General features: G+C 47.0%; 1 protein-coding gene across 2 annotated transcripts in view; it reads left to right on the top strand.

The window, feature by feature from the left end:
- PTDSS1 (phosphatidylserine synthase 1) overlaps window positions 1-19,785 on the top strand; it is a 73,706-nt gene that overhangs the window by 36,570 nt on the left and 17,351 nt on the right. For both annotated transcript variants that reach the window (XM_062188207.1, XM_062188206.1), the window contains exons 5-9: window positions 4,187-4,345; window positions 8,563-8,714; window positions 11,059-11,200; window positions 13,424-13,536; window positions 16,285-16,350. In XM_062188207.1, the coding sequence (XP_062044191.1) occupies window positions 4,187-4,345; window positions 8,563-8,714; window positions 11,059-11,200; window positions 13,424-13,536; window positions 16,285-16,350 (632 nt within the window). The remainder of the gene's footprint in view (window positions 1-4,186; window positions 4,346-8,562; window positions 8,715-11,058; window positions 11,201-13,423; window positions 13,537-16,284; window positions 16,351-19,785) is intronic.

Below are 19,785 nucleotides of genomic sequence, written 5' to 3'. Positions count from 1 at the left end.
TGAGGCTCTGGAGGCTGGCAGGGCCAGGCCAACTGGAGTGACTTTGAAGTTATTCTAAGCACAGTGAAAGGCCATGGAAATCTAGAATAAGCAGAGGAGTTGCATAATCTGTGTGGACATTTAAGGGGGTGAATCAGTAATACCCCGACCTCTAGTCTGAGTTTGCAAACATGAAAGACTTAGCAGTGTCTTCCCGTCAAAGCTCGGTGGAGCAGCTGGCTTTAGTAAACCAGGTAGGCGGACTTGTTCTCCGCTGCCCATCGGATAACCTCAAACTTCTTGCACAAGATAAGGCCTGACACATGAATGTTTCTGCATGGTTGAGGGGGCAAATGAAACCCCGTGCTGTCTGGAGGCAAATAATTTCTGAAGAGGATTCAAAAGAGGTTCCAAAATCACCTCGCAAAGACAGGAGAGAGTAGTGCCAGAGGCGCAGGGTGTGTGATCTTGGAGATCCTTTTGCACTGGGATGTAACGCAACACACCCCCTTCCCCAGATTACATGTGCACACACGTATACTACACATGTGCCCACATACATACATGCCCACATGTGCAAGTATACACATGTGCATGTAATGATCTGACATGATTTTGAAGGTTGCTTTGTTTGTAGAGAATAGATTCCGAAAGGCAAAGGTGGCTGCAAGGAGATCAGTTAAAAATCCCCGTAGTCTTAAGCTGGAGATGGCTACCTGGGTGCTTTTTAGCACCATCTATACCTTTTTGCATACCTGACCCATTTCCCAGTTCAGAAAGCCATTGAAGATGTCTAAATATGAAATAATAATGACAGTGATGTGGAGAAAGGAAAAAGTGGGGAAGTAAAACAAATAGGACTTCATACATGGTTACTTCTCAGGCCAGTGAGGGAGTAGTGGAGCCCCCATGGACAGCCCAGGGAAGGTGATCCCTCGGCCCCGTTACTGGCTCTGGCTCTAGGTGACGCCTCCTGATTCCTGGGCTTGCACCTGCCTGCGTATCACCAGCTGCATTACAGTCAGCCCTCATCCTTGGGGTCCACATCTGGGGGTTCAGCCAACTGCAGATTGAAAATATCCCCTGGAGGAAACACAGCTGTGTAGAACCACGCGGACTTTTTTCCTTGTCATTCTTCCCCAAACAATATAATGTAACAGCTGTTTCCATGACATTTGCGCTGTTCTGGGTACTATCAGAAGGCCTAGAGCTGATTCAGAGTGCACAGGTTGTGTGTAGGTTCTGTACCATGTTATGTGAGCATCTAGGGCTTTGGTTCCTGTGGGGTGCTAGAACCAATCCCCAGTGGTTGGTTCCAGGTCAGTGTCCATCTGCAGTTTCAAGACCCAGATCTTAGCGTCTTTCAAAGGTGATGCTTGGGGGCCGGCACTGTGGCGTAGTAGGTTAAGCCTCCACCTGCAGTGTCGACATCCCATATGGCCGTCGGTTCGTGTCCCAGCTGTTCCTCTTCTGATCAAGCTCTCTGCTAATGGTCTGGGAAGGCAGCAGAAGATGACCCAAGTGCTTGGGTCCCTGCACCCACATGGGAGACCTGGAAGGAGCGCCTGGTTCCCGGCTTCGGATTGGCCAAGCTCTGGCCATTGCAGCTGTTTTGGGGAGTGAACCGGCAGATGGAAGATCTCTCTCTCTCTCTCTCTCTCCCTCTCTCTCTCCCTCCTTCCCTCCCTCCCTCTCACTGTCTGTAACTTTGCCTCTCAAATAAATAAATAAATCTTTTTAAAAAAAAGTGTTGTTTGGCAGATCTGCTCACTCACAATCATAATGCTGAGACATGCCTTTGGCTCTTTATGATTCTTGAATCATATGAGAAGCTTCAAAAAGTTCATAGAAAATGGAATTTAAAGGTAAGGTGATTTCCATGAACTCTCTGAGCCCCCCGCCCTGCCCCAATATCAAAGCCTAGGAATAGTCTCACAGGGTTCAAAGGCCTCCAGAGCCACCGTGCTTACGTTAAGGGTAGCTGTCTGGAAACAGGCCTCAGCCCTTCCTTTCCTCCCCCTGAGCGGTGTGCCCCAGAGTCAGTAAGAGGCAGGCTGGCTGAGGAATTCGGGGCTGCTGGGACCGTGCCACTGTGCGGATGCTCACGGGTGGTCTGCCCAGCCCGCAGCTGCCTCCCCCTGCCAGCCGGGGCTTCTCTGCACAGGAACACAGGTTGCAGAGTCGGTGAGGAGGATTTTCACCCCGGGGCAGGGCAGCTTGTTTTTTTTAAGCCTTATCGGGACTTAGCCCTATTGAATTTTATCCTCCATTCTCCAGATTTCCCACTTACCTGTCATCATATTACATCACACTGCTGCTCAAAAAGTAGATCTCTTAGAAAATGTCCTTGCAGCTTTGAAAGCTGAAGTATATTTTTATCTGGGAAAGCAATCTGTCGCGTTGAGTTTCAGGAGAGACGGGAAGCACTGGGTCTCTCTTTTGCTACCAGTGTCATTTCTAGAATCTGAAAAGATTACAGTTAATGGGGTATTGCCAGCCAGCTGATGGATATTTTCCAAATCTTATTACTTTTCTGCGTGATTACTTTTGGCAAGAAGGGATATGAAATGTAGAGGTTCCTGAATAATGTTATATCATCATATAGTTATGATAACTGTTTTATACTTAAATGTAAAATTTATAAATTCTCCATATATCATGTGTATTTTTAAAATATTTATTGCACATTTGAAAGGCAGAGTTACAGTGAGGCAGAGAGAGAGAGAGAGAGACAGAGAGAGAGATCTCTTCCATCTACTGATTCACTTCCCAAACAGCTGCAACGGCCGAGGCTAACCCAGGCCAAAGCTGAGAGCCAGGAGCTTCTTCCAGGTCTCCCACGTGGGTGCAGGGGCCCAAGCACTTGGGCCATCTGCCTCTGCTTTCCCAGGCCATAGCAGAGAGCTGGATCAGAGGTGGAACTGCCAAGACTCGTACCAGCACCCATATGGGATGCTGGCACTGCAGGCAGTAGCTTTACCTGCTATGCCACAGCTCCAGCTCCTATATATCATATTTTAAAAAATTAGAAATGGAACCAAGAATCTTAAAAGCCTTATAATATTAATATTTAAATTATATAATATTTGTAAATTATGATCTATAAGGATACTTCAGGAAGTTTATGGAAAATAGAGTTAAAAGATAAGTTTATTTTGGTGCAGAAATTTTGAAATTCATGTATAGGAGTCTTGAATAGTGAATGATAAATGCATACTATGAAAATATTATACATGGAATTCCAAACTTTTTGCACCAAAATAAACTTTTTTTTTTTTTTTTTTTTTAGACAGGCAGAGTTAGATAGAGAGAGAGACAGAGAGAAAGGTCTTCCTTCCATTGGTTCACCCCCCAGATGGCCGCTATGGCCGGTGTGCTGCGCCAATCCGAAGCCAGGAGCAAGGTGCTTCCTCCTGGTCTCCCAGGAGGGTGCAGGGCCCAAGGACCTGGGCCATCCTCCACTGCACTCCCGGGCCACAGCAGAGAGCTGGACTGGAAGAGGAGTGACCTGGACAGAACCAGTGCCCCAACCGGGACTGGGACCTGGAGTGCTGGCACCGCAGGTGGAGGATTAGCCTAGTGAGCCGTGGCGCTGGCCCCAAAATAAATTTTAATTCAAATTTTTCACAAACACTTTGAAGTACTGTTGTATTTTTGGAAGAGGAGGTACTCCATTTTTTCCTGGTTTGCAAAGTTGAAGGATTCAATTTCATTTTTTTCTACTGTAAACATTTAGGGCCGTACATTTACCTCTAAGTCCTGCTTAACTTCCATCCTATCAGTTTTGATATGTAGTATTTTTATTGTTGTCACTCAGTTCTTAAAAAGTTTTGTATTATGAGTTCTTTAATCTATGGCATTTAGAACTGTGTTTTAACCTCTTGTTCTTGTTTCTATCCCTGGTTCTTACTCAGTTGCTCTGTGATCGGACAGCGTGGTCTGTGTGATGCCACTTCTCAAGATGTGTTGAGCCTTTGTAAAATTATTTTGCTTTTCATATTAACTCAGCATTTGGAATTCACAAGAAAGCAGTTCTGATTTGTAAATTCTAATACTGCTCCATTTACCTCAAGATTCATTACAATTTTTTTTAGTTTAGTAGGACATATATCGGTTGTTAAGATTCTACCCATGCTTTCATTCATGGTCAGAAGGAATGGAGTTGCCTTTGAGAGTGTCACTGATGGTTTCCGTTTCTGTTAAACAGGAGTACGCTGTGAACTGCCACGTGATCACCTGGGAGCGCATTGTCAGCCACTTCGATATATTTGCATTTGGGCACTTCTGGGGCTGGGCCATGAAGGCCCTGCTGATCCGCAGTTACGGCCTGTGCTGGACAATCAGCATCACCTGGGAGCTGACCGAAGTAAGCAGCGCGGTGGGGAGGGGCTCCCTGGACGAAGCGGGAACAGGTAATCCGTTCTCCAGTGCCAAGGCACCGGGAGAATGCTGTATTTCCCTTCCCATGAGAGTGTTTTATACCTTTGTTTAAGAAACCAAAGCATACTCTCTGTGTTTACATAATAAAGTGTGCTTCTGTCCCACAAGTCTGGAAGAGAAACAGATGAAACAAAGCTAAAGAGTAAAGTTAAAATCACAGGTGAGACAAAAGAGGGTAATGAGGAAATCCTCATTTGCTCCCTAGTTTCCAATCTGAGAGAAGTAGAATTGGGTGTTGAGGAATTACAAGGGCACCCAGGGTATTTTGTAGCTGAAAACTGGTTCCTAATACAGCTCCACAAACAGAGATCAAAAGTGGGGCTCAGGTAATTAATGAAAGAAATGTGCTTTTGAAAAGGATTAGCAAGGTGGACATTTGAGAACTAATGCATTATTATTCAAGCATTCTATTATTCATAATTGTTTCCAGGGTACAAAATTTGGCCATGTGCCAATATATTTCTTTTTTTTTCTTCCTCTTCCTTTGTTCTCTTTTCTTTTTTTTCCCAAAAATTTATTTATTTTTTTGAGAGGCAGAGTGATAGAGAGGTATGGGAGATTGTAAGAGAGCGATCTTCCATCTGCTGATTTGCTCCCTAAATGCCCTCTACAGCCAGGGCTGGTCAGGGCTGAAGCCAGGAGCCAGGAAGTTCATCCATCCTGGTCTCCTGTGCGCTGCAGGAACCCAAGTACTGGGACCATCATCTGCTGCTGCTCGCTAGCACATTAGGAAGCTGGATCCATAGCATGGAGTAGCCAGGACTCAAGTCAGCACTCTGATCTGGGATGTATGTGGCTTAACCCACTGCCCCCAAACACCTGCCCTGCCAGTCTATTTCTTGATGCCATTCGGTATTCTGTATCCTGGAGAAGTGTGCCAGTTGGGGAAAGCATCTGTTAACGTGGAGGCTAGACATCTGAGGTCCTGGTGGCAGCAGCTTTGGTTTCCTCTAAGGACTGTTTGAGACTCTGTCCCAGGCCTCTCTCTGATCTCCTAGTTTTCTGGCAATCTTTCCATTCCTTGGCTTTCTGTTCACACAGCGCTCTCCCTGTGTACATGTCTGAGTCTTCACAGTAGGACACCACTCACATTGGATCAGGGACTTGCTCTACTCTGACTGCATCTTAACTAATTACATCTGCAATGATTCTGTTTCCAAATAAGTTCCCATTCTGAGGTATTGGAGGCTAGGACTTCAACCTATGAGTTTTGAAGGTGCAAAATTCTATCCATCCATACCGGGACCGAACACTTTACTTATGTCATCATAAATCCTCATCACAAGCCAGGAAAGGCAGGACATTCCCGTTGTTCTGATGAGGGAATCAGAGCTCAGAGCCTTGCTCCCTTGGATGAACTAACATTGGATTCCAGATGTGAAGCCCATGCCACGTTCATGCTGGGAATTCCGCTGCATGACCTTGTGCAAGGCACCTGGCCTCACTTCCCCCTATCTCGCCCTGCAGACTGGGCTTTGTGCTGTCCCTTCTCTCCTGCTCCAGTGTCCTGTGCTCCCCAGGTCCTGGAGAGTCTGCTGACGTATATGCACCCCGGCTGTCCATCGCAGTGGTTTCACACTTTTGCTCCAGCTGTGTCTCTCCCACTGCCTTCTCTCATCTAAAGTGCTGCTCTCCTCCCTTCACACTGTCTATTGCCAGAGACTTCTCAGACTTGCACCAAATCAAGTCCTCCTCCTCCTAAGGGCTCTTCCATACTTGTCCAGTACTCTTCAGACAGAGCCAGCCTGCACGGCCTGAAGTGAATGGACCCCAGCACTGCGGCCTCTGCCTGCTTTGGCCACCTCTGCCCCAGTCATCTTTACTTTTTTTTTTTTAATTTTATTTATTTATTTAGACAGGCAGAGTGGATAGTGAGAGAGAAAGACAGAGAGAAAGGTCTTCCTTTTTGCCGTTGGTTCACCCTCCAGTGGCCGCCGCAGCCGGCGCATCTCACTGATCCGAAGCCAGGAGCCAGGTGCTTCTCCTGGTCTCCCATGCGGGTGCAGGGCCCAAGGACTTGGGCCATCCTCCACTGCCTTCCCGGGCCATAGCAGAGAGCTGGCCTGGAAGAGGGGCAACCAGGATAGAATCCGGTACCCCGACCGGGACTAGAACCTGGTGTGCCGGCGCCGCAAGGCGGAGGATTAGCCTGTTAAGCCATGGCACCGGCCCATCTTTACTTTTCAAAGACCTCATGCTCTTCCCACCAGGGTCCCTCCTCTCAGCTCTTCCCTCTTCTCCAGGGCTCTATCCCAGGAAGTCTGCCCCACCCTCCTTTGGAATGCTACGTGTTTAGGCACCTGGAAAGGATCACCTGTGCTGACTCTTTTGAGATGCACATCGGCTAGTAGATACTTGATAAATATCTCTTCTCTGTCATCCACTAACCCTTGAGGGGGCAGGGCCATGTCTCCACAGTCCCAAACCCAAGGACTCTACTTTCCACAAGGCACATGCTCTGCAGATCTACAGTGAATGGACACACATGGCCCCTGGCTCCCAGACTCCAACCTGTCGGCACCCATCTCACTAGAACCTAGAACCTGCAACCCTTCCAGAAGGCTCCTGGGGCTGCAGGATGCACTCTGCACCGTTGTGCACAGCTTTGTTTCTGTAGACGTCCTTGTCTCCTGCTGCCACGTCCCTCTTCCCATCCAAGAGCAAGAGCAGAGACTCCACCTCGTGACTTGGAGTTCGAGAATGTGTCCAGGGCCACGCCACACCTGTCCTGGGAGAGAGCAGCCAGAAACCAGCAGCCGCAGTGGCTGCCCTGTAGCTTCTCGGCAGCAAGCCCATCGCACAAATTCCTCGTGTTTGTGTATTAGTTTGTAGCTTACAAAGCGCTTCCTTGGGTGTCGTTTTAACCCTGTGGTGTTTTTCATCTGTCTTCAGGGGTTTGTCACTGCAAGGTTGTCTGTTTCCAGAGAACTCCCCGTGTTGCCCTTGCAGTTTCAGTTTCTCAGTTTGGCCTGGAGCATGCTGCTCCAGACATGGTGGTGCACCCTCTGTATAGGACAGAAGGATCTCCCAGGGAGACTCCCCTTCTACCTTATGTCTTCCCCGTCCCCCTTTCCTCATCAGATCTGTCTCTTGAATTCAGTCCTTCCTGGCCTAACGTTCCCACCCCAGTGTGCCCAGCTTCCAGACCCTTCTCCAGTTGCCCTCCCTTGAAAGGAATCTGCTTTGTCCCCAACCCCATTGTACTCCACTTAGGTCACCTTGGGACATTTGCATTTAGCCTATTTTGTGCCTCTGGGAATCTGGATAAAGATGACCCCTCCCCTTGAGATCAACACCCTTCATTTTCATGCACACCAGGGACACCTAATATAAAAGATGGCATTGCTGTGAATCAGTTAGTGTGAGATTTCTTATTAAGCTATCAGTTGCCTACATCCTGTCACCCAGAGCTACCCTTTCAGTACTTTATGATTTCCTCATTGTTTGACCCAAATATCATTTAATATTTCTTAAATGTACAACTTGACTCCTCAGGCAGCTCATTTTCAGGATTTGGCCAATGCTTTGTTGTCAGTTATGAAAACTTGTCTCAGGTCCTCTCCTGTGTTCTTGCCATAGAGTCATTAGCCAAGGTCATTCATTGCTGTTTTTTAAAGGACTACCATTTCTCTGAAGTCCTGTGTCAAAAAATAGAGTAGCTGTTTGAATTAGTATTCTTTGCAAAACCATCTTAGGATGTAAAAAAAATAGGAACAAGAGGTGGGCATTTAGCCTAGTGGTTAGGATGCTCTTTAAGATGCCCTTGTCTTATGTCAGAGTTCCCGGGTTCTGTACCTCACTCCAGGTCCTAATTCCAGTTTCCTGCTGAAGCAGACCCTTGGATGCACAAATGATAGCTCAAGTAATTGCATTTTTGCAAACCACATGGGAGACCTGAATTGCCTTCCAGCTCACAGCTTTGGTTCCCAGTTGTGGCTGTTTGGGAAGTGGATGACAGCTTGCTCTCCCGATCTCTGCCTCTCAAATCAGTAAAAAATTTTCAAAAATGACCAGATTACAGAGCCTGTTACTGTTGTTTTTTAATACATTTGGGAACCAATGTCAGCAGCCAATGTCCTTGTGTTGTGACAGGAGCCATGCCTCCCTGCGGGGCGCCCAGTTTTGGTCTCTTGTTTTCCTCAGCTCTTCTTCATGCATCTCCTGCCCAACTTTGCGGAGTGCTGGTGGGATCAGGTCATCTTGGACATCCTGCTGTGTAACGGCGGCGGCATCTGGCTGGGCATGGTTGTCTGCCGGTTCCTAGAGATGCGGACGTACCACTGGGCCAGCTTCAAGTGAGTTGCCCTCCCTGTGGACCCAGCCACAGCGCTGTAGATTGCTGTAGAGTGTAGATTCCCTCCTGGGGAGGCACCAGTTCCACATTAGTCATGAAGAGTCACAAGTGATTCTCAACATGATTTCAAGCATCCATCCAGAAAACGCTAAACCATTTACAGTTTCCTTTCTCATCCCCTGTATTCAGAGGGTCCTCAGACCCTCTTGATTGAAATTATTTCTCAAACCCACCCCCACCAGTTTACCTCAGCCTGCATTCAGACTCCCGTCCCTGGGTTAATTCATCCCCTGTCCCCTGTCCCCAGTCAACCCCTCCAGCCCCTCTCACACCATTGCTTGAGTGGTCTCTTCAAGAGCATCAGATTCACTCTGTCATGCCCTGTGGTGGCCTCTCATGGTCTACAGACAAGGTGTCCTGTAGGCAAGGTCCCCTCCTCCCTGCCCGCCCAGGACCCTGATGTTCCGTGTCCACGCACACACTCCTTTCTCTGTTTCCTGGGGCTTGGACCTGTGCTCCATGGCCAGGCTGCTCATCCTTTTCTTTGTTGACTCAGTCACCTGTTGCCTGTCCCAGATGCTGTCTCTGGCTCTCTGGTTTCACTTGCACAGCCTCTGTGTGCTGCCCAGGAAGGCTGTGCACACGGCCTACTGTCATGGCTGAACTCTGCTTAGTTTGGTTGCTTCCCCATTTGTGGTTGGAAGCATGCCATTATTAGAGCAAATGAGCAATGCTAGAGATGGTGAAAGAAGCAGTTCTTTTTATTGCATTTAAACTTGAACTAATATATCAAAGTATTCTAAAACATTTTTTAAAGAATATTTGTATATCCCAACATGCAGATAAATCATAAATTATTTAACAATTCCTTTTCTCATTTAGTTGTTTCGAAGTGTTCACTTTTATAAAGATTAGAGTGAACATTCTTAAATATATATTTTGTATACAATTTTTTTCTTTTTTTTTGGGTAAATAAATTCCTAGAAATTGACTATACCAGTTTGTGCTCTCTCCTATAATGTATGTGTGTCCATTCCCTGATATCTTGAATGATTCTTAAGTTGAATTTGAAGCATAAATATGTGAAAATAGGGAGACTTCTTGGCAATGTTTAAGGAATCAGAGAGCCTGGTACAATTTATCTGCTTGCTAGGAAATTACTAAACCTGAGCTTAGGGATCTCAGTCCAGGTCTACCACCTGGGTAACAGCAATTCAATTACTTTGAGCCATCACCTCCTCCTCCCAGAGTCTACACTGGCAGGAAGCTGAAGCTGGAAATCAAACCCAGGCACCCCAGTGTGACTCACCAGCATCTGAACTGCTGAGCCGAGTGCCGGCCTCATCTCTTTGCAATGTTAAATCTTCTGATTCTGGATCATACTGTATCTCCATTTATTCCCATCTTCCTCTAGGTCTTTCCATGTACTTCTGCCATTTAAAAAAATATAGGCCTTCATAGTTTTTGTTTATTTTTGGGTAGCCTCTATTTTTGTTGCCATTGTGCCAAAATAGACAGGACACCCTTGCTGATGGACAGGTGGCCGGAGGAACTGACCCGTTTTCCTGCCCTCTGTCTTTGCCCCTCCCCCACTAGAACACAAGGCCTACAATTACACAGTGGCTGAGACATGAGGTCCTTAATAGTTTTGAATTAAAGACTCTTCATCAGTTATTAAGTTAGTATTGTTTATTTTGGACTTCAGCCCTCCTGTACTGGTCCGAGAGTGCTGGAGTCCACAGCCAGCTCTGAGGCTGGCGAGGGCAGCCTGCATCTGCCTGGTGTCCTCTCTGGCCTAAGTGTGGGACCGCTGGTTTCCCTCACGGGCATGGGAAACTTTTGAGTGATTTAGAGGATTAAAACTAAGAAAGGCTAAATACCACTGCTCATCAGCCCACACTGCCCACTTCTTTGGGAAAGAAGAAAAGGTAAAGAAATAATGTGGGCAACCCTAGCAGCATGGGGCGTGTGCTGTTTTACCCAAATGCCTGGCGTCGGGGTGGGTGGGGGGAGCAGAGGGTGGGGATCGCACCCCTAGTGGCGGCCACGTTCTCCTGGGCTGATGCTAGGCTGTTGTCTGTGAAGCCTCCCTGCTCTTGTCATCAGTTCACCAACTGAGACCTCTCTCAGCTCAGCAGCACCCTGACCGTGATGACAACACTGCTGCAGTTGCAATTCCATGTTGAGTCTGTGCCTCTCTCACCTGTGAACAGAGGCCTATGCTTGAGATTATTCAGATCCAAAGGAATCTTCTTGTTCAGTGCAAGTGTTAAACAATCAGAAATGCACAGTCTTCCCCCGTATTTTGTTGCCCCTTCCTTATGTCTCTGGATTTTTCACGCCAGGGACATTCACACCACCACCGGCAAGATCAAACGAGCCGTGCTGCAGTTCACGCCCGCCAGCTGGACCTACGTTAGATGGTTTGACCCCAAGTCGTCTTTCCAGAGAGTGGCCGGAATATACCTGTTCATGATCATCTGGCAGGTATTCTTTTCAGAAGCCCAGGATTGGGGCGGGGGGGACAAAGAATAATAGCCTTCCAGGCACTCAGAGTTAATGTTAGTTGCTGCTCACCAGCTAGATGCCTGGCTCCCTGTAATCTTCTGTAGCTGGCCTGTGGAATCAAAGTGATATTATTTTGCCTAAGGTCTTGCTGCATCTGTGAAGAAATGCTAAAATATGGCTCTCTGAGTTACAAAGTAGAAGCAGATTAAATTCCCTGAAAGTGGCCATGGTTAGCATCCATCACCCCATGAATTAAGCTTTGCATTGCTCTTTAGAATGGTCATTTTTCAAGACCAAAGGAATGAATGAGAAGGCTTTTCCTTCATTCCTGAGTCAGTGCGTGTTGGTTCCACTTGTGCTCCAGCTGTAACCATTTCGGGTGATTTCTAGAGCACTAACCCAGCTCTCTGCTGCCAGGGAGACCTGGAGCTCTGTGGAGCTGTGGGTCCTACAGAGTGTTGTCCTCGGCAGACAGGATTCGTGGTTCACATGTAGCACATTCTGTGGTGGAAGTAGCGGAGACAGCCAAGGGTCTTGGCAAAGGATGGTCCACCAACTCTGTTTTCTAGACACAGCCTTTTTGTTTTGAGTCTCCTGTCCCTGGTGGTTTCACAACTTTGGCCGACTCACTAAGGGAAATCAGCTTGTATCTGAAGGGTCTTTCAGAGTCATCAGAAATTATATTTTGGACACAAAAGTGCCAAACTACTCCCAACATAAGGAAAAGATCAGCAGATGTCACTTTGAAGACAGTCAGTCTTCCCTGGCCATACATGGAGAATATAATGCCCACCTCAGTACAGAAGGGTATGTGAATAGTTCTGTAACCACTGTGGTTTAGGGAAGTCAGCACAGTCGGCCCTCTCTATCTGCCAACTCCACATCTGTGGATTCAACCAACAGCATATTGAAAATACTTTTTAAAAAGTCGCACCTGTACTTAAAATGTATTGGCTTTTTTTCTCTCATCACCATTCCCTAGGTAATGCGGTACTACAACTATCCACATAATATTTATATTGTATTCGGTACTATAAATAATCTAGAGATGATTTCAAGTATCTGAGAGGATGTGCATAGGTTATATGCCAATGCTGCACATTTTACAGGAAGGACTTGAATGTCCATGGATCTTGTATCTGTGGGGTGTTCTGGAACCAGTTTCCATGGATAACAAGGGACAACTGTGTTTATAAGAATGGGCCTGTGAATGGATCAAGATTAAGTTTTGCCTTATCCGGGCAAACCTCAAGGAAGGTTTAAGTGTTCTTTTATTAGAAAGGCAAATGATTGGCTTTACCAAGGAGAGATGCCATTGTGTTCCCACAGAGGAACCTCCTAGCCTTCTGTGGAGCACGCCTTTCCTGTGGCTCTGAGCACTGGACCAGGATCAGCTCTCCCTCTGTGGTGTTAAGAGGCGGACTATTTTTAATTTCTTATCCTTGAAGTCAACACCGTGGGAAAATGATACACATTTTATATCATGGAAATGGACCTGCCAGTCCATGTAATGTGTTCTCAAAATCTCAAGCGCAGTGACCTTCCCATGGTCCGCACACCTTGTTTGTGAGCTGGAGCTGGGCTCTGGGCAGAGCCGTCTGTGCTGCTAAGGGCTACTCATGATAAACTGCACTGGGACTCTAACCTCAGAGAGGACTACCACTGCCCCTAGGAAAAACGGACCAAGCTCCCACACTCGCTCTTTAGAGCTGTCTAGTGGAGGATCTGCCCTGTCCCAGGCATGTGCTACAGGAATACACCGTCGTTTTCTGGGGTGTATCTTCAGCTTCGTTGTGGTGTCGATGAGTTTACTTTATCCATGGCCAGACTTCTTTAGACCTTCTGTAGGGCTGCTTGGGTGTCACATGGCACCCACTTGTTTTTATGACTTCATTTCTCTCCCAGTGTCCCAAGGATCACACACAAGCCAAGTGACACTCATGCAAACCAGTAAACATGGCAAAAGATTTGGTGCCTGGAGTCCTTGGGGACCCCTCCCACCACCCCTGCACCACCAGTTGGTTCATTCTCATGCTGTACCGGCTGTTATTCATTTGAATAGGTAGCCTTGGAAAGCACCATATATTTTCCAAAAATGCTTGGAACATACCAGTTACTTTTAGTTTTAGAATGTCTATTTAAGGAACATGATTATGGCTTAGCATGAAGTACCAGGTTGTCTAATTTCTCCTTCTTTTCCAGCTGACTGAGTTGAATACCTTCTTCCTGAAACATATCTTTGTCTTCCAAGCCAGCCACCCATTAAGTTGGTGTAGGATTCTCTTTATTGGCTGCATCACGGCTCCCACAGTGAGGTAATTCTATCCCCACCTGACTGTCATCTGAGGATATTAACTTGCTTTATCTCCCCCTGCTTGGCAGAAGGGAAGTCACAGCCACTGGCAGGTTGTTCATGAAAATTGCATTCTACAGAATCGTGCCTCCTGAACATTCTTAGTATGAAGGAAATGCTTTGCGCTCAGACCTCAGAACATTATTGGAGCTTTAAAAGAAGAAAATTAATAATCCACAGCACACCAATAGAGCTACTCACTTTTTTCTGACCACTTAATTAATTTTTCACCGCAGATCTTTTCCCCTACTCACATCCTATTTAAAAAAAAAAAGGAGTTGGACACTGAGTATTTTTTTTTAAAGTGAGATCATTGGAAAGCACAAAAGTTTTATGGTAGAATTCAAGTCATAAGTGATGTTATTTTTAAATATGGTATTTTACTGATTTTTTCCAAACCCAAAGAAGCTGATTTCTTCTTAAAAGTGTCCTTACTCTGGGTGTAAAGGCCCTTGGGCTGCGGGGATTCTGTGAGATGTTGTTTCAAAGCAAACTGTTTTCATTTATTTCATTTTCCCCATTTAGCAGTGGCACTTGGGTTTCCTCACTGATGTGGAGTTTCAGCATTGAGCAGTAGCAACACCAGAGAACTGCCAAAGATACACATGTGAACCGAGCAGTTACGAGAGTTAACTTTACAGAAACTGCAGGAGTACTTAGTCCATCATTTCTCATGTGCTTGCAAAGCACACAGGTCGAGGGCCTCCCTTGCCAAGGAGACTAGATACGCACCTTGGTCAAACAGACCCCTAGGCAGCTCCTCTTATTGTCAATACTCATTGTCACATACGCACAAAATAATTATACACACACATACATACGTATGCATGTTTTCCAGATCCGGATTGAGCAAACCAAGTAAGGCACCTGCAAGTCCTGTGGAATTAAAGCAAAAATGTTGTCTCCTCTTTTTCCTTATGAGCCCAATGAGAAAGGAACAGTTGGGGGGGACAGGAGCCCTTTGAAACTTCATAGACCACTGGCCTATTAAAGCCACCATTCCCTAAATGCCATTTTCCCTCAGTGGTTTGGTGGGCCCCTTCTTCATTTAAAATGTCCCTTAATTTGAGCCCTCACAGTTATTCTCAGGGGAGATTAGCAGCAGCTCTTTTGTAAAACTAGATACAATCAACAAAGTGAATAAGACAGAAAAGAAATCTCTTCGTATGAAACAAAATAGCAAACCACATCTGATGTCTCATGAAATTTTAATTTTGTCAAACATTTCTCAACAAAAACTAGAGACAAAAAAAAAAAAATCTGACCTTTTGGAATTCTTGACAGCGTCTCAAAGTTTTTGCCCCAACCTGTAAATTTCTACACAGTTGTTTTCCCTTTGAAACTTGGCCGCCTGCAGGGCTGTTGCTCTACCTGAGACAGTCTCATGCAGGAAGGTGCATTGACAAGTCCATTGCAAGATGGACTTGGTCTCACGGATTTCACACAGCCAACCCCCTCAGCAAAGGGCAGCCCCACATGAGAAAGCTTACAGGCTTATGGATAAGTCATATGCCCCACATCTCCATTTGCTTCCTTTTTGATGAGACTTTTGCATGAACCTGGTTGCTCTTAGAAGATACTTGAGTGAACGTTCCTTTCTTCTGATAATACAACATGCGAGAAAAAGGGATGGATGCAGGGAGAGGATACAAAGAACTGAGCTGGTAAAACCATTAGGTGACGAAAATATGAAGTCAGAGAAAAACCTACCTTGTATTGAACTAGGATTCTTGACTGGGGTTCCGGATAAGGAGGGAGTGGTTGTAGATGAGCTTTGGTGCAGCACATGTGTGTTGTCTGTGCCTTTATCAAATCCTCAAAGGAGCCTGGGGCTGCACACCAAGAGCTGGGCCAGGTGCTGCCTCTGCAGGGCTGGAGGGAGCTTTGGGGGTGCTCATGAGACCCTGAGCCACATTGTCCTCGCCACATGACTGTTGAGCACTGCAGATGTGGCCTCTTCGCAGCGAAATGTGCTGAATGTGTAAACCACACACCCCAGATTTCAGAGTTAGTGCAGATTCCACACAACACACCTCATTACGGTATGCTACTGTACTGATATAAACCTTGGTTCAAGAAACATAGGCATTATTGAAATGAATTTTATCTGTGCTTTGTACTTTTTGCTGTGACAACTGGAAAAATGTCAGTGGTCTCTATGGCTCAGGTTTGGTTCCTGCAGACAGTGCTGCCGTCAGCCTTTGCGCCCTGTTTCCAACCTTCTCTATCACATCCCCAGTCACTGGCCTTCAGCGACACTGAGATGCAGCCGAGATCCCGTTCCAGTTTCTGAAAGCTGAAAACATTTGTATTTCCTGCCTGTTTACAAACAACAGCCTTTGTCCTGGAGAGTGCCAGGGGAGACAGTTGACGAGCCAGGGAGTTCACCACTGCCATCCCCTCCACGGAGAGAGCCTGGAACCTGGCTCTGGGCTGTGGGCATCTGTGGCTGAATAAAGACCGCCTTTGCCAACTGCCTGGTTCTCCGCCCTGCACTTCCCTCCCTCCAGCCTCACTCCCACTCTGAATCTCTTCTGGGAGTGTTTCAACAGGCCTGGCTCTTAGTCTCCTGAACCGGACTGGCCCAGGCAGCTGGAGCATGTGGGACAAGAAGAACATTTTCTTGGCTCACTCTGTCAACGTGATTTAATTTTACCTTGCCTTGTGGTCTTCCAGAAGCCCTCAGAGAGTTCCCACTTTGCTCTTTCAGGCAGTACTACGCCTACCTCACCGACACACAGTGCAAGCGCGTGGGAACACAGTGCTGGGTGTTCGGGTGAGTATCTGTTACTGGGGAAGGTTCAGAACCACTTAGACCCCTAAATTTCTCTGCATATTTCTTGACCCCTTGTTAAGGACCTTTCAGTGTAGTTTTTGTATAAAGGTAAGTGAACAAAGTTTAGGTTTTTTTTTTTTTTTTTAAACCATCTCTTTTAAAAATTGTGTATTTGAAATACAGAGAGAGAGAGAAATATCTTCTATCTGCTGATTCACTCCCCATATGCCATCAACAGCTGGGACTGGGCCAGATTGGAACTAGAATTCGTTCCAGGTCTCCCATGGGTGGAGGGACCCAAGTACTCGAGCCATCTGCTGCCTTCCAGGGTGAACTTTAGCTGGAAGCTGGAGAGGAAGCAGAGTTGGAACTCAAACTCCTTCACTCCAGTATGGGATACAAGCATCCAAAGTGGCAACCTTTTTTCCCCTTTTTTAAATGATTTATTTATTTAGTTGAAAGGCAGAATTACAGAGGCAAAGGCAGAGAGAGAAAGAGAGAGAGGTCTTCCATCTGCTGGTTCACTCCCCAAATGGCTGCAATGGCCAGAGCTGGGCCAATCCAAAGTCAGGAGCCAGGAGCTACTTCTGGGTTTCCCACACGGGTGCATGGGCCCAGGACTTGGGCCATCTTCTACTTTCCCAGGGCATAGCAGAGAGCTGGATCGGAAGTGGATGAGTTGGATGGGACTTGAACAGATACCCACATGGGATGCCAGCACTGCAGGCAGCAGCTTTACCCGCCAGCCCCCAAGTAGCAGTTTAACCATTGTGCCAGACACCTGCCCCAACATATTTTATTTTTCAACATTCCTTTTTCTGATTTAAGTAAAGAATCATTATTTGGCAAATGATCAAAAGAGGACATAGAAACTGTACCCTTTTTTTAAAAAAAATTAGGAAATCAGAAGATATTTTCCACATGGAACTCGGAGACCTTGTTTTATAAAATAAATTAGAAAATGGACTGGTCCAGTTTCCTCTCTAGAGACCTTGAGGTGAGGTGACATCCAACTCATGTGTGTTTGCCCACAGTTCTTGTTACTTTCATGCCAAAAGGACCCCTTGAAATAGCTCCTTGCTCTAAGCCAGCCTGATCTTACTGCTCTTGAGAGAAGTAACACTTAGTCATGTGGTCACAATCTACAGTCTGGGTAGAGATTCAAGTGCTACATCTTAACTTTCTGTTGTTTAACGTTTTAAAAGGGACCATAGATTATTTAGCGTAAGGCTCCCTCCCCTGACTGTTAAACATGAGAGACCCTCTCCAGAATGTCAGGCGAGTAGTTCTTCTGCTTAAACAGCATCAACAATTTCCATTTAGCCTCTGATGTTCTAGAAATACCCGGCAAATATGTGCAGGTTCAGCCCCTAGACCTAAGCCAGGTTCTGAATTGATCATGACTATATAAACAAATGTAAAGAAAATGCACAGTAGAAAAAAAATTACTACTTCCAATGGGTATTTTTTAAGAGAATAACTCTTTAGCATTTAAAAAGTACTGCATGCAGATGGATTAAAAAGTCAGAATATCAGAGAAACTAAAGATCATGCAAAGAAGTCAGCCATTCAGAGACAGTTGCCGTTGGTATTTTGATGTCATTCCTTCCCAGTGTTTGCTTTGTGTGCATTTGCCTATGAGTAGCGTGTGTGTGCGTGTGTGTGTGTGTGTGTGTGTGTGAGCTCCCATTCCAGATCCTCAGAGGTCACCAATACTTCTAAAGGATAAGAATGTAGACCATCAAGTGAGATTTAGCAAGTACCTCCCCATCCCCAGAAGACAGGGCCACCGTCATTTGTTCCCCATCAATTCTGTGGCATAAGCTGATTTCCTGCCCATGGGTGATTGCCGCTAAAGGGGTGATGGTGTGGCTTAGGTTCCCTCTGTTCAGCAATGTCCAAGGGGGAGCAGGCGCACATCCACCAGATTTCTGCGCCTCGGCCAGAGGACGTGGGCTGACCTTCCTCGCCCCTGAGGAAGTGCCGCATCCTGCCTTTAGCTCTCCTTTCCCTCTCACACTGCCCGTTCCCGGCTGTCAGAAGTCCCCAGGAGCTTCTCACTCCTCCAGGGACTGGGTATTTCCCACGGAACTGTATCCCCTGACCTGAGGGGTCAGAGAGGGGTGCTGTGACCACAGAGTGGTAGAAAGCGCCTCCCCTGAATGTCCTGCTTTGTTGACTGGGATGAAAAGAACAGAAATGCAAAAGAAAGATGATCTCCACTTCTGCGTGCTTTGTTGAGAATGGAGAACTCCCAGGGCCACAATAACAAGATTTATGACCCTTGTGAGACACAGTGCACTGTGCTGAAAAAAAATAACAAATCCCTGTTCAGAAATCACCCCGGTATACCCACCCATGGGCCTGAACATGATCATGATGAGAACCGCCTCCTGCCCAGAGCACACGACCACACGGTCAGTCTGCACTGTCCACAGGCTGGCCTGGGAGTGGAACAGAAGCAGGGCCTCCAGACTCCTCTCTCTGAGTGCTTGCCGCCTCCGGGGGCCCCCCACTCCCATCCCCCTACCAGGCCACCTCCTCCCTTTTCTGCCCCACCCCCCACCTCCCTGTGGCCCTCATTTCCTTTCCTGTCCCAGCATAAACCCTTTCTGTGTCCAGTTTCCTTTGATAACTAGTAGCTACTATCCAGCTTTCTAGCTTTGACAACCAGCAGCCACCGTCTGGCTTGGAGTGAGCCCAGGCTTTAGCAAAGTGTGGAGAGAAGAGAAGGAATGCCACAGTGGGGTCCTTGGGGAGATGGGAGGGGGCAGGAGAAAGGTCAAACGGGCCCCTGGACCTGAATCTCCTTCCTAGCCGGTGACTTTTTTTCCTGGAGCAGGCGGAGGCACTTTCTTCTGTGACTGCCATGTCCTCATAGCTCAGTACTGCCTTACCACACTGTCCCCTGCCCTTGAACCACACAGAGGAGTTGGGACTCCATCCAGGGAGGGAGAAAGCTGTGGTGGAGGCAAGCGGGCCCCTTCCCTGTTTAGAAGTCACGTGTGTTCCTTCAGCTCCGCGGGAGTTTGGGGCCGGGCTGATGGGAGCACATTCCCCAGGTGTGCTGTTTATGTTGTCTTTGTTTCGTTCTGCATCGCCCTGATTATAGCTGAGCTCCTGTGCTTCTGAGAGACTGTCAGCCCAATTTAAAAAAGAAAAGCAGTTCTGTGCCGTGGTCCTGGCAGGAGGCTGGGGGGAGGGAGCAGTCAGTTCTGACAGTCCAGGGCTGAGCCTGAGGGCCCAGGACGGACCCAGCCTCCCACCCGCGAGTGCCCGTCTGCAGAGCTGCTGCCTGCCCAGCTCTTCTTTGCAGCCCTTTCTGGTCTCTGCCCTCATCCCTTCCGCCTTCTCCTGCCTCCTTCTGTAGCCTCCATCCTGGATTTGTTCCTGTCTACTGCTCTGTTACCTTTTCTGGCTCCCACCTCTCTCCCC

Source organism: Lepus europaeus, chromosome 4 (genome assembly GCF_033115175.1).
Source record: "Lepus europaeus isolate LE1 chromosome 4, mLepTim1.pri, whole genome shotgun sequence".
Taxonomy (NCBI): Eukaryota; Metazoa; Chordata; class Mammalia; order Lagomorpha; family Leporidae; genus Lepus; species Lepus europaeus.
This window is presented reverse-complemented; position numbering and strand designations above follow the sequence as displayed.